Source organism: Hordeum vulgare, chromosome 1H, assembly GCF_904849725.1.
Source record: "Hordeum vulgare subsp. vulgare chromosome 1H, MorexV3_pseudomolecules_assembly, whole genome shotgun sequence".
In the NCBI taxonomy this organism is placed as follows: Eukaryota; Viridiplantae; Streptophyta; class Magnoliopsida; order Poales; family Poaceae; genus Hordeum; species Hordeum vulgare.
Window position 1 is genome coordinate 274,968,685 of NC_058518.1, and position 13,415 is coordinate 274,982,099.

At 49.0% G+C, this 13,415-nt stretch overlaps 2 protein-coding genes across 2 annotated transcripts; both read left to right on the forward strand.

The window, feature by feature from the left end:
* The first annotated feature begins 371 nt into the window (after positions 1-371).
* On the forward strand, positions 372-3,003 carry LOC123430979 (uncharacterized protein At1g03900). The gene is made up of 4 exons (XM_045114805.1): positions 372-610; positions 698-1,221; positions 2,096-2,377; positions 2,533-3,003. Exons 2-4 carry the CDS (start codon positions 730-732, stop codon positions 2,599-2,601), a joined length of 843 nt encoding a protein of 280 aa, XP_044970740.1. The 5' UTR covers positions 372-610; positions 698-729; the 3' UTR covers positions 2,602-3,003.
* Positions 3,004-3,092: 89 nt separating this feature from the next.
* On the forward strand, positions 3,093-11,086 carry LOC123430968 (serine/threonine-protein kinase tricornered-like). The gene is made up of 13 exons (XM_045114795.1): positions 3,093-4,003; positions 4,370-4,544; positions 4,632-4,715; positions 4,804-5,045; positions 5,151-5,376; positions 5,521-5,600; positions 5,677-5,761; positions 5,870-6,001; positions 6,135-6,248; positions 6,337-6,384; positions 6,504-6,588; positions 10,506-10,559; positions 10,639-11,086. The coding sequence occupies exons 1-13, from the start codon at positions 3,801-3,803 to the stop codon at positions 10,794-10,796; spliced, it is 1,686 nt and encodes a 561-aa protein (XP_044970730.1). The 5' UTR covers positions 3,093-3,800; the 3' UTR covers positions 10,797-11,086.
* The last annotated feature ends 2,329 nt before the right edge of the window (positions 11,087-13,415 follow it).

The following is a 13,415-nucleotide window of genomic DNA, read 5'->3' on the forward strand; positions in this document are numbered from 1 at the left end:
CCCGCGTGCCTGGTAGCCAGGCCCAAGCACGACACGGCTGGGTAAACGGGCCGGCCCGAGGAACGATTAGCACGCTGGGCCTGATTTTTTTATAAAATCTAAAAAAATATATAAAAAAAATAAACGGGCTGTGCCGTGTCGGCCCGCGTGCCCAGCCTCCAGGCCCAGACACGGCCCTAGGCGTGCTTCATGCCGGGCCCGAGCACGATTAGCCCGTGTCGGGCCGGGCCCGTATTGTACCAGGCAAGCGGGCTGTCGGCCGGCCCATTTAATCGGCCCGTTTGGCCAGATCTACTCTTAGGGTACTTGATGTCAAATCTGACCGTGCACGCATGCTCGAATGGACGTTTGCATAGGAGACCCTGTAACAGAGAAAGTATCCCGATCAGAGGCGCAAATCGTTAAGTGTAACATTCTGATTTCTGCTGCTGCTGCTGCTCCTCCTCCTCCTTGCACCTTCCACCCTTCGATACCACGTCTTCTCCTTCTCTACCTTTCTTCCCATAGAAGAACCCAATCCAAACCCCAACTTTGAACGAATCCCAATAAACTACCAAAGAGGTTTCATTTTGGGTCAGATCTAGCCCAGAATCCGCCACTATCCGCCGAGGTGAGACAGATGATCCCGATCTTTGGTCGTATGCTAGCACCCGCTCCTAATCTGATCCCGTGGCCATTGTCTACTCGATTGCTGCAGTGAAGTAGAGCGGCGAGCGGCGAGGAGGGACCATGGCGTCGTTGCCAGATGAGGAGGAGTCCTTCGAGCACACGCTGCTGGTGGTGCGCGAGGTGTCAGTCTTCAAGATCCCGCCGCGCACCACCAGCGGCGGATACAAGTGCGGCGAGTGGCTGCAGACGGACAAGATCTGGACGGGCCGCCTCCGCGTGGTGTCGTGCGGCGACCGCTGCGAGATCCGGCTCGAGGACCCGGGCTCCGGGGACCTCTTCGCCGCCTGCTTCGTGCTGCCCGGCCAGAGGGACAGCGCCGTCGAGACCGTGCTCGACTCGTCGCGCTACTTCGTGCTCCGCATCGAGGACGGCAGGGGGAAGCATGCCTTCGTCGGCCTCGGCTTTGGCGAGCGCAATGAGGCCTTCGACTTCAACGTCGCCCTGTCGGATCACGAGAAGTATGTCAAGAGGGAGCAAGATAAGGAGACCGGTGGTGAAGACGCAGATGACAGCCAGATTGATATCCACCCAGCGGTGAATCGCCGGCTCAAGGTACTAGAAAATGGCCCAGTTTCTCTCTTTTGCTATTGCTAGGCTATAGCGTAATCTGTGATTGATCAAAGATTATATTTCTACTGCCAAGTTAATTGCCCTTTATCTGAAACATGTTCAGAAGTTAAGGGCCAGTAGAAAGTTACATAATGACCAAACGAATACATATCCAAGTAGGTCAAGTATCTAATATTCTGCTACAAAATGCTGACGTCTTCGTCCAAAAGAATAAGGGCCGGTAGAAGGTTACGTAATGACCAAACGAACAAGAAAATATATGTACTAATTGTTTTGTACGACATTTGTTGATAAAGTTGAAGTGAAGGCAGCTATAGATGCAATGAATTTGGTTTCTAACATGATAGGCATGCTATGAAGATGAGAAAACATCGAACCAAATCACTGCAAAATTTAATAAGCCGTTTTTTGATTGGACATATAGGTGAGAATTTCTCTGTTACTGGCTCAGCAGGCCAAAATGGTTCTACTGGATTAGAGTCTACACATTAATTGTTTGTCCCATGTCCATTCTCATTTTTCTCCATGTGTATGCAACTTCTGCTCATCTAGTAGTCCCTAGACGGATGAAGCTTTGCTAGAGTTGGATTTCTTGGTTATTGTCACGAGGTTGATATTTGTGACATGATGCACCACATTTTTGGTCTTTTTTTTTACGCGGGTCTATTATTTCTTATATGGATCCAAAAATTTGAAGCTCAAACACACTTTTTCCAGTATCCACATTTTCTAATAGTTTGTCTTTGTAAGAGGTGTAGCCATCATGGTAATGGGACTAATGCTTTTGCCGGATGCATGACCCCTATGGTTGTATATCTGTTCCTGATATTTTGATGATGGTGTCCCTGCTGTGTAGGAAGGTGAAACCATTAGGATAAACGTGAAAAACAAGCCATCAACTGGAAGTGGCATGCTTTCCTCTGCTGGTTTATCCGGTGGGGCCACTGAAAAACCTAAAGCAAGCATGCTCCTTGCACCACCGCCAGGTGCAACCGGGAAGCTTCGGTCTCCGCTCCCACCTCCACCTAACGACTCTGCATCTGCAAGAATGAATTCTGGACACAACGCTGGAACCAGGAGCTCAAAAGAACCTACCAAGAAAAACATCGACCCCTTTTCAGATATTTCTGCTATAGAGGTGAGAGTTAAATTTTGTACTTTCACTACAATCTCTACGTTTCTTGCAATATATGATTGTAAGTGATGCCTGCCCAGCTTCTCCTTTGCTTTGTCTTGTCTTGATGGCCGATACATCTCTTCTCATCCCGGACTTCCATTATCTGTGGTACGCAGCGAAGCCTGCCCTCATCGGCTGAGCTAGGACAAACAAAAAGCACCGGTGCCGGATGGGCAGCATTTTGACAATGGAAGGACATCTGTTGTGTCACGTAAAAAAGACAACGAAAACCGTGTGACTGAAAAAGTACACAGAATTTCTACTCACGGGAGCCTGTACCCTATGAAATCACATGGTGAAAAATGATGATCTGCATCCACTTGGTACTTGAAAAATAAACATTTGTGGAGGTGATGTTATCTATCAAGGCATCAACCCGCATGGATTCAAGGAGCTCCAAAAGTCTGAATATTTTCCTGAATAGGAGTGTGAGTTTCCTTGTTTGTCGAATTTGTGTTTGCCAGATCTCATATACTGATACAAGAATCATACTGACCTCCACTTGTATTCTGCCCTGAAAGATTCGAGAGTACTGTTTATGCGAAAAGCTTGTTTTATTCGATCATTTGTGAAGATTCGTTTGAAAACTAGAGTTAATTTGTTCTCTGCACTGACCTGATAATGGTTTAATTGTAACAACTATCATACAAACATCCAGAATAGCAACATTGAACAGTTGTGCAACCAAGAATGCATCTGAATGTGAAGTGTATACCTCGACAAAATGAAATTTAAAAAGAAAAAATACCACTAGCAGAACAAAGCAAAGCAAGCGATATGTATATATGTAAGCATTTTGCCATACATTGATGCCGACAACTTTTTTTTGAAAAAAAGAAGTAGACGCCAGCATGATGTTGACAAAATCAAATGCAGAGAAGTAAAGCAAAGCCACAAAACTAATACTTTCTTCGACCCATAATATAATAACGTTTTTACACTATTATGTGATGGAGGGAGTAGGTTGTAAAAGCGGTATCACAGCTTCAATAGTTTTAGTCTGTTAAGACTGTCAATGGATTGTTGTGCATTTTTCCCTTGGGAAACACACTAAACGAAAGCCACTCATTCAACTGTGTATTTTTAGCATCCCCTGTTTCTAGCCTACAGGCTGGCTTCTGTGCCACCAGCTAAAACATTTGGTGACTATATTTCGACGCCCCTGGACCTAAAATTCAGGCCAAAATTCCCCACCAAATTGGAGCCATGCAAACAAAATTGTGATCCTAAGTTCGGGGCCAGTTCATTCACATGTAGATGGATTTTTACCCCAAACAAATTTTGCCTCAGTCAAGACAAGTACTGGATGCAGTTTCTTCCTAGACAAGGGTGCCTCATAGGCTTATGCATTTGATTGTTTCTTGCTCTTGTTATCCCGTTTGCAATGGATTCTGCGAGGAGCTGGTTCAACAAGCTCCAAACGAGGGAGAAATCCATCGGCAAGAAGAAAGATATGCCTCCAAGTGGCAAGGAAGGGACCGATGAAGCGCCTTCCAGCGCGACAAAGCAAAGGGTCGCCGCGGCAAAGCAGTACATCGAGAAGCATTACAAGGAGCAGATGAAACATCTACAAGATAGGAAAGAGAGGTATGTAATGAGGATACATGCTGCATCTTGGCCGATTGTCATAAGTTCTAACTATCAATAAGGTCTAGTATTTTACCGGCTCATGATGTATATGTTTGCCCGTTCGCAAAATGATAATTGCGAGACCTTCTGCGTGTCGTTTCCGTACAACCTTGTGATCTCCGATAAAAGAAATGATTGGATTCAGGAATATCTTGTGTGGTAATTGTATATGTATAAGTTGTGGATTAATGTAATCCTATGAACCATTAAATCTTATATGCTCATAACATGATTTTTCTCGCGATACGATTTTACATTGCTAGCCATGTTTAACTTCAAGAAATAACGCTTTAACTAGTGAATTTTTTTTGTTGCACAATATAGACGGTATAGTTTTGAAAGGAAGCTAGCAGATGCCAATGTGTCCGAGGAGGAGCAGAACAACATCCTGAAGCAATTTGAGAAGAAGGAGACAGAGTACATGCGATTGCAGAGGCACAAAATGAGTGCCGATGATTTTGACCTGCTGACAATGATAGGGAAAGGAGCATTTGGTGAGGTAAAACTTCCATGCAAATGTAGTCTCACTCTGCGTCCTCTTTCCATCTGTTCTTTCTTCCCAATTGCTGCAAAATTTCCCTTCTAGGTTAGGGTCTGCAGAGAGAAGACCACAGGGAATGTCTACGCAATGAAGAAACTCAAGAAGTCAGAAATGCTTCGCCGAGGTCAGGTATGACTATCTTGTCATAAGAATTCTGGGTGTGCGCTTGCGTCGAATTGTTCACTCCGTCTCTGATCATACATTGGATTTCACACAGGTTGAGCATGTCAGAGCCGAAAGGAACCTCCTAGCCGAAGTGGACCACCATTGCATCGTGAAGCTGTATTGTTCATTCCAAGATAATGAATTTCTGTATCTCATAATGGAGTACCTTCCCGGAGGCGACATGATGACATTGCTGATGAGAAAAGACACATTGACAGAGGACGAGGCCAGGTTCTATGTCGGGGAAACGGTTCTCGCAATAGAAGCAATCCACAGGCACAACTACATCCACAGGTATGTGTTTGGCTCCTATAAATGGTACTATTTTTTTGCAGGAACCTATAAATTATACTTGGTATTTCAGAGATTTCCTTATGAACTTAGTACTTGATCTTCCAGAGATATCAAGCCTGATAATCTGCTCCTAGATAGATATGGCCACCTGAGACTATCCGATTTTGGGCTATGCAAACCGCTTGACTATGCAGCCTTCCCTGACTTGAATGAGAAGGATGTCACGCCTAACAGAACATCATCGGCCCATGGTGATGGAAGACAGCAAACTACGCCGAAACGCACACAGCAAGAACAGCTGGAGCACTGGCAAAAGAACAGAAGAACTTTGGTCAGTATTACCTACACCTTATTGAACTGATCATTACTCATTAGTAGCTTATCCATAAATAAACTATGAAGTGCGGGCGTTGTTGTCCGTTCGGCCGCTTTTGAACTGTTTCCATGTTTCTGACATGCCGTGAAATGATTGCAGGCTTACTCCACTGTTGGTACACCAGACTACATTGCTCCAGAAGTTCTTCTGAAGAAAGGTTATGGGATGGAGTGCGATTGGTAAGCGTAATATATCACATGTCATTGCATCTGTTGAGTTTCATTCAAAGACAAAATGGTTTCCCACTTTGTTTAGGTGGTCACTTGGTGCTATCATGTATGAAATGCTAGTGGGCTATCCCCCATTCTATTCGGATGAACCTATGACGACTTGCAGAAAGGTAGTAATGTTTTTCAGTCTCTACATCTAGGTGATTTCCAAGTTATATTGTTCTCTACTTTAATCTTATTCCATTTTGTTCTCGTTGCGCGTATGTGAGTCGTGACAGATTGTGAACTGGAGAACTCACCTTAAATTTCCTGAAGAAGCACGGCTAACGCTGGATGCAAAAGATCTAATAAGTAGACTCTTGTGCAACGTTGACCAACGCCTCGGTACAAAAGGTGCAGAGGAAATTAAGGTTGTTATTGTGACCTTTAAGAATGCCTTGAAACATGCCTCCAATCAAATATATGAGTCCTTCAAAAAGAAAAGAAAAAAAATGGTACTACTACCGATTTTTTGTTTATGGTACTTTGCATGTTTAATATTAGGAGCACATCTGGTTTAATGAAGTAGACTGGGAGAAATTATATGAAACGGAAGCTGCATATTTACCTCAAGTAACGGATGAGTTGGACACTCAGAATTTTGAGAAATTTGAAGAGGTGGGCAGTTGGTTTTCTTCTAAATTATGTTCTTCTTCATTTCCAGAAGTCGGTACAAATTTGTTAAATATCTATGTTGTATTCACAGTCTTCGGATCACTGTCACGCTTCATCAAAGACAGGCCCTTGGAGGAAGGTAATTTGCCTTTATATATAAACTCTTTGTTAACATTACAAATTTCAACCTATATACGCAACAATTTGGACCGCCCTTTAAACATATATTCCCATCTATTCTGTCATTTGGCCATGCAGATGCTTTCATCAAAGGACTTGAATTTCGTGGGCTATACTTACAAGAACTTTGAACTTGTGAATGATGACGAAGTTCTTGAAATGGGTACTGTGTACTTCCGACCTTCTTTATATAACCATGCTTGTGTCATGTCGATGTTATGAGTTTGTCACATGCTTTTTTTAACGTAGAAACATGTGGTAGAGGCTAGGGTTCTACCAGGTCTCGGGCGTAGGTTGTAGGGGTGGAAGTGCGGCCGGCGCGGTTGGGGACGCAGGCGCCGGTGGTTGGGCGCCGGCGCTGAGAGAGAGAGAGAGAGACGACTAGGGTTAGGGTTCCGGCTCCTCTGGGAGCCGGGCAATAGAATTGTCTTATTGCTTAATTTCGAAATAACTGTTTACATCTGTTTATATAATCTCAATAACTTGGACTCTAAGATAACTAAGATAACTTGGACTCTAAGATAGCTAAGATAACTTGGGCTAAGCCCGTAACTAACCCTGCCCATTGGGCCTCCTCCGTTGGTACGTCGTACCGGTCATAACATCTCTCCCCGCCTTCTCAAACAGCTCGTCCTCGAGCTGAACATCTGGAAACTGCTCGCGGAAATCGTCGAGCTTCTCCCAAGTCGCTTCCTCCTCTGGCAGGCCGGCCCATTGTACCAAGACATGCCAGACGCCGCGGCGCTGCTGCGCCTGCAGCACCTTCGCCACCTGTGCGGGAGCTGGAAGGAGGCGGCCATCCGAAGTAGGAGGAAGGGCCGGCGTCGCTGCAGGAGGGTCCTCGCGGTAGGCCTTCAGTAAGCCGACATGGAAGACGTCGTGGAGGCGAGAACCAGCTGGCAGCTCCAAGCGATATGCGAGTGTGCCGACACGCTCCAGCACACGAAAGGGACCGGCGTAGTGAGGTCCCAATTTGCGCTTGGAGCGCGGGTCCAGAGACTGCGTGGTCCTGTAGAGGAGGCGCAGCCACACCCAATCGCCCACCGCGAACTCCGCCTCGCGATGATGAGCATCGTAGTACTTCCGGGCCAGCTGCTGTGCTTGGAGAAGACGCTGGCGCGCCTCAGCCAGAATGTCATCGCGGGTGCGGAGTAAGTCGCCCGCCGTGTGGGCGCTCGTAGACCACCTCGAAAGGCGTGGTGCGCAGGGCGGAGTGATAGGAGGTGTTGTAGCAGTACTCCGCCCACACCAATCAGTCCACCCAAGCTCGTGGACGATCACCAGTAACACAGCGCAGGTACATGGCGATCACCTTGTTGACCACCTCGGATTGGCCGTCCGTCTGAGGGTGGAACGCCGTGCTCATGCGTAGCTTCATGCCCGCCAGTCGAAAGAGATCCCGCCAGACATGTCCCGTGAACACGGGATCACGATCGCTGACGATGGACGAAGGAAAACCGTGGAGGCGGACGATGCCGTCGAAGAAGGCCCGCGCCACGGAGGCGGCTGTATATGGATGACCCAGGGCGATGAAGTGCGCGTACTTGGAGAAGCGGTCAATCACCGTGAGGATGACGGACTTGCCGCCCACCTTGGGAAGGCCCTCGATGAAGTCCATGGAAATATCCGCCCACACCTGGGAGGGTACGTCCAGCGGCTGCAGTAGACCCGCGGGTCGTAGTGTCTCCGTCTTGTTCCGCTGGCACGTCACGCACGACTGCACCCAGTCGCGGACCAGCGCGCCATCACCGGGGATGTAAAAATCAGCACGGAGACGATGGAGAGTCTTCTGCATGCCCTCGTGCCCTGCAGAGTGCGCCAAGGTCAGGACCTGGTGGCGCAGGTCGCCATGGTCGGGCACGAAGATGCGGCGGCCATGGAGGAGCAGCCCCTCGTCCAGGCGCCAGGGCGCTGCCAGCTCGCCGGCGTCAAGGCGCTGGCGCAGGCCCTGCGCGTCCGCGGCTGTTGAGGTTGCCCGACGAATGTCGTCGATGAAGGCGAAAGATGGCCCGGAGCGGATGCACATGATAGTGCCAGCCGTGGCGACGTCGTCCGCGACATCCTCAGTGTCGCGGCGGGACAAGGCGTCGGCGACCGTGTTGAGACGGCCGGGGCGGTACTCGACGGTGAAGTCGAAGCCGAAGAGCTTGCTGATCCACTGGTGCTGCGGGACGGTGGAGAGGTGCTGGTCTAGCAAGAACTTGAGGCTGTAGTGGTCCATGCGCACACGGAACGACCGACCCCAAAGATAAGGCCGCCAGTGACGCACCGCCTGAACCAGCCCAATAAGCTCGCGCTCGTAGGCCGCGAGCCTGTGATGGCGAGCGGTGAAGGGGCGGCTGAAGAAGGCGAGCGGTCCCTTGCCCTGGTGGAGGACGGCGCCGAAGCCGATGCCAGAGGCGTCGTAGTCCACCACGAACGGCATATCGAAGTCCGACATCTGGAGGACGGGTCCCGTCGTGAGCGCCCGCTGGAGAGCCTCGAATGTCGTAGTCGCCTCCTCGTCCGAGGAGAAGGCGCCGCGTCGAAGGAGACGCGTCAGTGGCGCGGCGATGAGGCCGAAGTCCCGGATGTACTTCAGGTAGTAGCCGGCGAGGCCCAAGAAGCCGCGGAGCGCCCGCGGTGACCGCGGGGTCGGCCACGCGGCGACGGCGGCGACCTTGTCCGCGTCCATCGCTACCCCGTCCACCGAGATGACGTGCCCCAGGTACGCGACGGAGGTCGTGCCGAACGAGCACTTCGAGCGCTTGAGGTGAAGACGATGCGCTCGAAGCTCGTTGAAGATGATGGCCACGTGTTGTAGGTGCTCCGCCCAAGATGCACCGTAGATAAGAATGTCATCAAAGAAAACAAACACAAAGCGGCGCAAGGATGGGCTGAGCACGTCGTTCATCAGGGCCTGGAAGGTCGCCGACGCGTTGGAGAGGCCGAACGGCATCACGAGGAACTTGAAGTGGCCATGGTGAGTGCGGAACGCCGTCTTCTCGGTGTCGTCAGGGTGCATGCGCACCTGATGGTATCCCGAGCGCAGGTCGAGCTTGGTGAAGAAGCGCGCTCCGTGTAGCTCGTTCAAGAGCTCATCCACGACGGGGATGGGGAACTTGTCCTTGAACGTCAGGGCGTTGAGGGCGCGGTAGTCGATGCAGAAGCGCCATGTGTCGTCGGTCTTGCGCACAAGGAGCACCGGAGTGGAGAACGGCGATGTCGAAATCCGGATGATGCCCTGTGCGAGCATGACCGCCACCTGACGCTCGAGCTCGTCTTTTTGCAGCTGAGGGTACCGGTACGGGCGCATGGCGACAGGCGCCGTGTCCGGCAACAGGTGGATGCGGTGGTCACAGGGCCGCGCGGGAGGGAGGCCCTGTGGCTCGTCGAAGATGTCGCTGTGCTGCTGCAGGAGGTCGTCCAGGAGGGGATGCGCCTCGTCCAGTGCGGCCGCCATCAACTGGAGCTGTGGAGTCGCGGCGTCGGAGCCGCCGATGCCCGTCCACTGAACGCGACGACCGCCCTCCGTGTCTGGGGACGTACGTTTGGGCGTAGGTTGTAGGGGTGAAAGTGCGGCCGGCGCGGCTGGGGACGCAGGCGCCGGCGGTTGGGCGCCGTCGCTGAGAGAGAGAGAGGCGGCTAGGGTAGGGCGGCTAGGGTTAGGGTTCCGGCTCCTCTGGGAGCCGGGCAATAGAATTGTCTTATTGCTTAATTCCGAAATAACTGTTTACATCTGTTTATATAATCTCAATAACTTGGACTCTAAGATAACTAAGATAACTTGGACTCTAATATAACTTGAACTCTAAGATAGCTAAGATAACTTGGGCTAAACCCGTAACTAACCCTGCTCATTGAGCCTGCTCCGTTGGTACGTCGTACCGGTCATAACAACATGTCTATTTTGAATCACGAACTGTTGTCTTGAACACTTGACCTTGCTATTTAAATAGAGTGATTCCGAATCTTCAGAGTTTTTCAGGAAAATCTGAGGAAATTTACGAAGAGCCATAAACAATGGCATTACTATATATACCGTTACCATTTTCTTGCTCACTAACATTGTATCGTTTAACCCACTGCGCACGCACACAGCTGGTCTGAAGAAGAAGGAGAAGGCAAAGAGACCAAGCGTCAAATCCCTCTTCGGTACGCGCCGTTTGCGTGCTCAAATGAATTTGATATGTTTTTCTTGACGACAAGAGCTTATGCTGCTATTGCTACGTAGATGAGCCTGAAGGAGAGGAGCAGCAGCAAGCGGCCGGCGAAGATGACGACGGCGAAGGCAGCGTCCGGACCCGGAAGACGGAGCCCGAGCTGACGAGGAGCCTCAGCTTGCCGTCCCCCTCCGCCGACAAACCCAGCCTCACCTTACCAACGGATTAACCACAGCATCGCTTCTTTTTTCCTTTGTGTGTACTCTGGACCTTTACAGTGTGTATGTAATCAAGCCGGTGCTATTCCCTTGGATTGATCTATATACTATGTCGTTGTGTGTCGATCTAGCTCGTAGTGTTATTTCAAACCGGATTAGCTGAAGGGGTTGATAGTGCACATGCAAAAACGATTGCAAAAGCTACCTAGGAGTCTTTGGAAGAAAGGATGAACATATAATTGTTTGGAGGATACTATTCTCTTTAGATAATATAGCAGGCGCTTGCTTGGGATGCAGACTACTATAAATTCTGAATTTATTTTTGCAACAAAACATTGAGAAATATTTTAAATGCGTGCAAAAATTTCGTGATAAAATCACATTACTGGAATTGTGGACACAAAAAAAAATCGATGCTAAAAAAGACTGTTTTTTTGAAACATTGATTTTGTTTTTTTCCTGCAGCTCCACGGATGTGATTCCATCAAGAAAATTTGCACGCATGTGAAACTTCTCTCAATGTTTGTTGTGTGTGTATATATATATATATATATATATATATATATATATATATATATATATATATATATATATGGATTCTGTTCACTCAAAACTGAGGCCCTTTCAGTCTTACACTAGAGAATACTGCACGAAAGTGAAAAAGAAAGTTCGATACACGGTCACAAGATCAATGCAACATAGCGCTTGAACATAAGAATTACTCCTGCTACATAGAGCAATCCACAGGTGAGCCGGTCAAGCTATGTCAGTCGGTCATGTTGTCTCCTCGAAGCCTTCCACAGGTACAAGAGAATGACAAGTTTGTACAAAAACTATTGAATCCTTAAACCTAATCCCTTCGATTAAGGCTTTGTTACATGCATTTCATAAAGCCCACGCTAGGGCTCCAAATCCCATCCAGGCTATTGCCTGTCGATTTCCGAATCACGCTCCATAGAAACTTTGGTCCATCCCACATCACATACATGTGCCATGTGATTTGAGAACCTAGTCCCCGCTTGGGATCCTATTCCTGGCCACCTGCCATAAGTAGATTTTTATTTTGGCCAAAATCCTCGCTTTTCAAATCGACTTAACTTTCATACCACCTCATGGATCTGAAGATTTCTTTGTAGAGGGAGCTAGTGGAAAACTTGCCCACAGGCTTCAGTGCCGAAGACACCTCATCCCGCCTTCCGGCTATTCTCACAGACATGAGCTCTCTAGCCAAAATGAGCCATTTCTTGATTTTATTGGGACCAAATGCACGACTGACATCAAAGCCCCTCTTCATCCCATCCTAAACAACCACAACTTTAGCTTCGGGGTCAACTAAGATGGCAAAAACCTTAGGAACCTATCACCCCGGCGTATCCTCGCCAATCTATTGATCAAGCGAGAAGAGGGAAAGCTATGTTAAGTAAATAAGCAATTTTTCGAATAGATTAATCCACGAAACAATCACTAACATGGCATTGCCTAGATTCATGACATACTGATTACGGAGCAGACTAGCAAGTACTACGCATATAGCAAGAACATCTATGCATATAGCTAGTACTACTAGTGCTGAAATAAACAGGAGCGGGATAAACAGATTATACCATCCGATCGGCGAGTTGACCGTATCAGCAGCAGCGGTGGCGGCGGCAGCGGCAGCATCCTCTGCCCCCTTCTTCTCAGCTTCGGCCTTCTCGCGGACGAGATGGTCGGCCTCGGTTGGTGAAGTCATGACGATGATGAAGGCGACGCGAACGTAGACGAAGAATACAGACGGAGGCGAGCAGTCACGTGATCGCTCCCCAAAAACCTAATCGCCCCTCTCCCGTATAGGATCTGGAGAGGCGGGGTTTCGGAGGCCTGCTATTCCATCGACCGTGTACGTGGTGAACGGGACGGAGTTGCCGGCGGCAGCAACAGCAAAAGGAACGAGCGCGTGAGGCAGAGGCGATGTGATCTCATGACGGCTAGGGTTACCTTTGCTTATATAGGAGGCTGGGTGGAGAGACGTGCGAGTCGGTAACAACTCTCGGATCATGGCGCGTCCATTACGTATTCTTCGTTCCTGACTGGCAAAAATAAGCGCGTAGGTATGAGCTCGACTCATTCCCGCATCTCGTGGCGCGGCGCGTCATGATGAGGCGAGGCGAGGCGGGCGGCGGAGGAGGAGTGTGCGAGGACCTCTTCTCTTCTCATGCTCCAATAGCATGTAGAAGAGAGACCCTTATAAAGGGGTCCAACTCCTCCACTAGCGGGGTGGGACTAAAGTTCCCACCACCTTGTCATGCCACCACCTACATGGGACCTTAGAGATTTTCTGAAATTGTCTTATGGGCTTTAGGCCCATCTTAGATTTCAACAATCCCCCACCAGATCTCAAGGGCACATTATGTTATTTCGTTCCAATCACTGTTTTGATATACCAGCATTTCAGTGAAGACCTATTAAGGTTGAGCTTCACTTAGAGCAAGCAGCTACACTCCTTTACAACTGAGCAATGGACTATGCCTTGAATTGTCAGTTTGGCGTAACGAAGCTTCGCCACAAATCTTACTAGTACTAGGTTGCCGAAGACTGACCCCTCGGGTGGAGCATATTAGTCACACTCCTGGCCTATTCATGAGTTTACT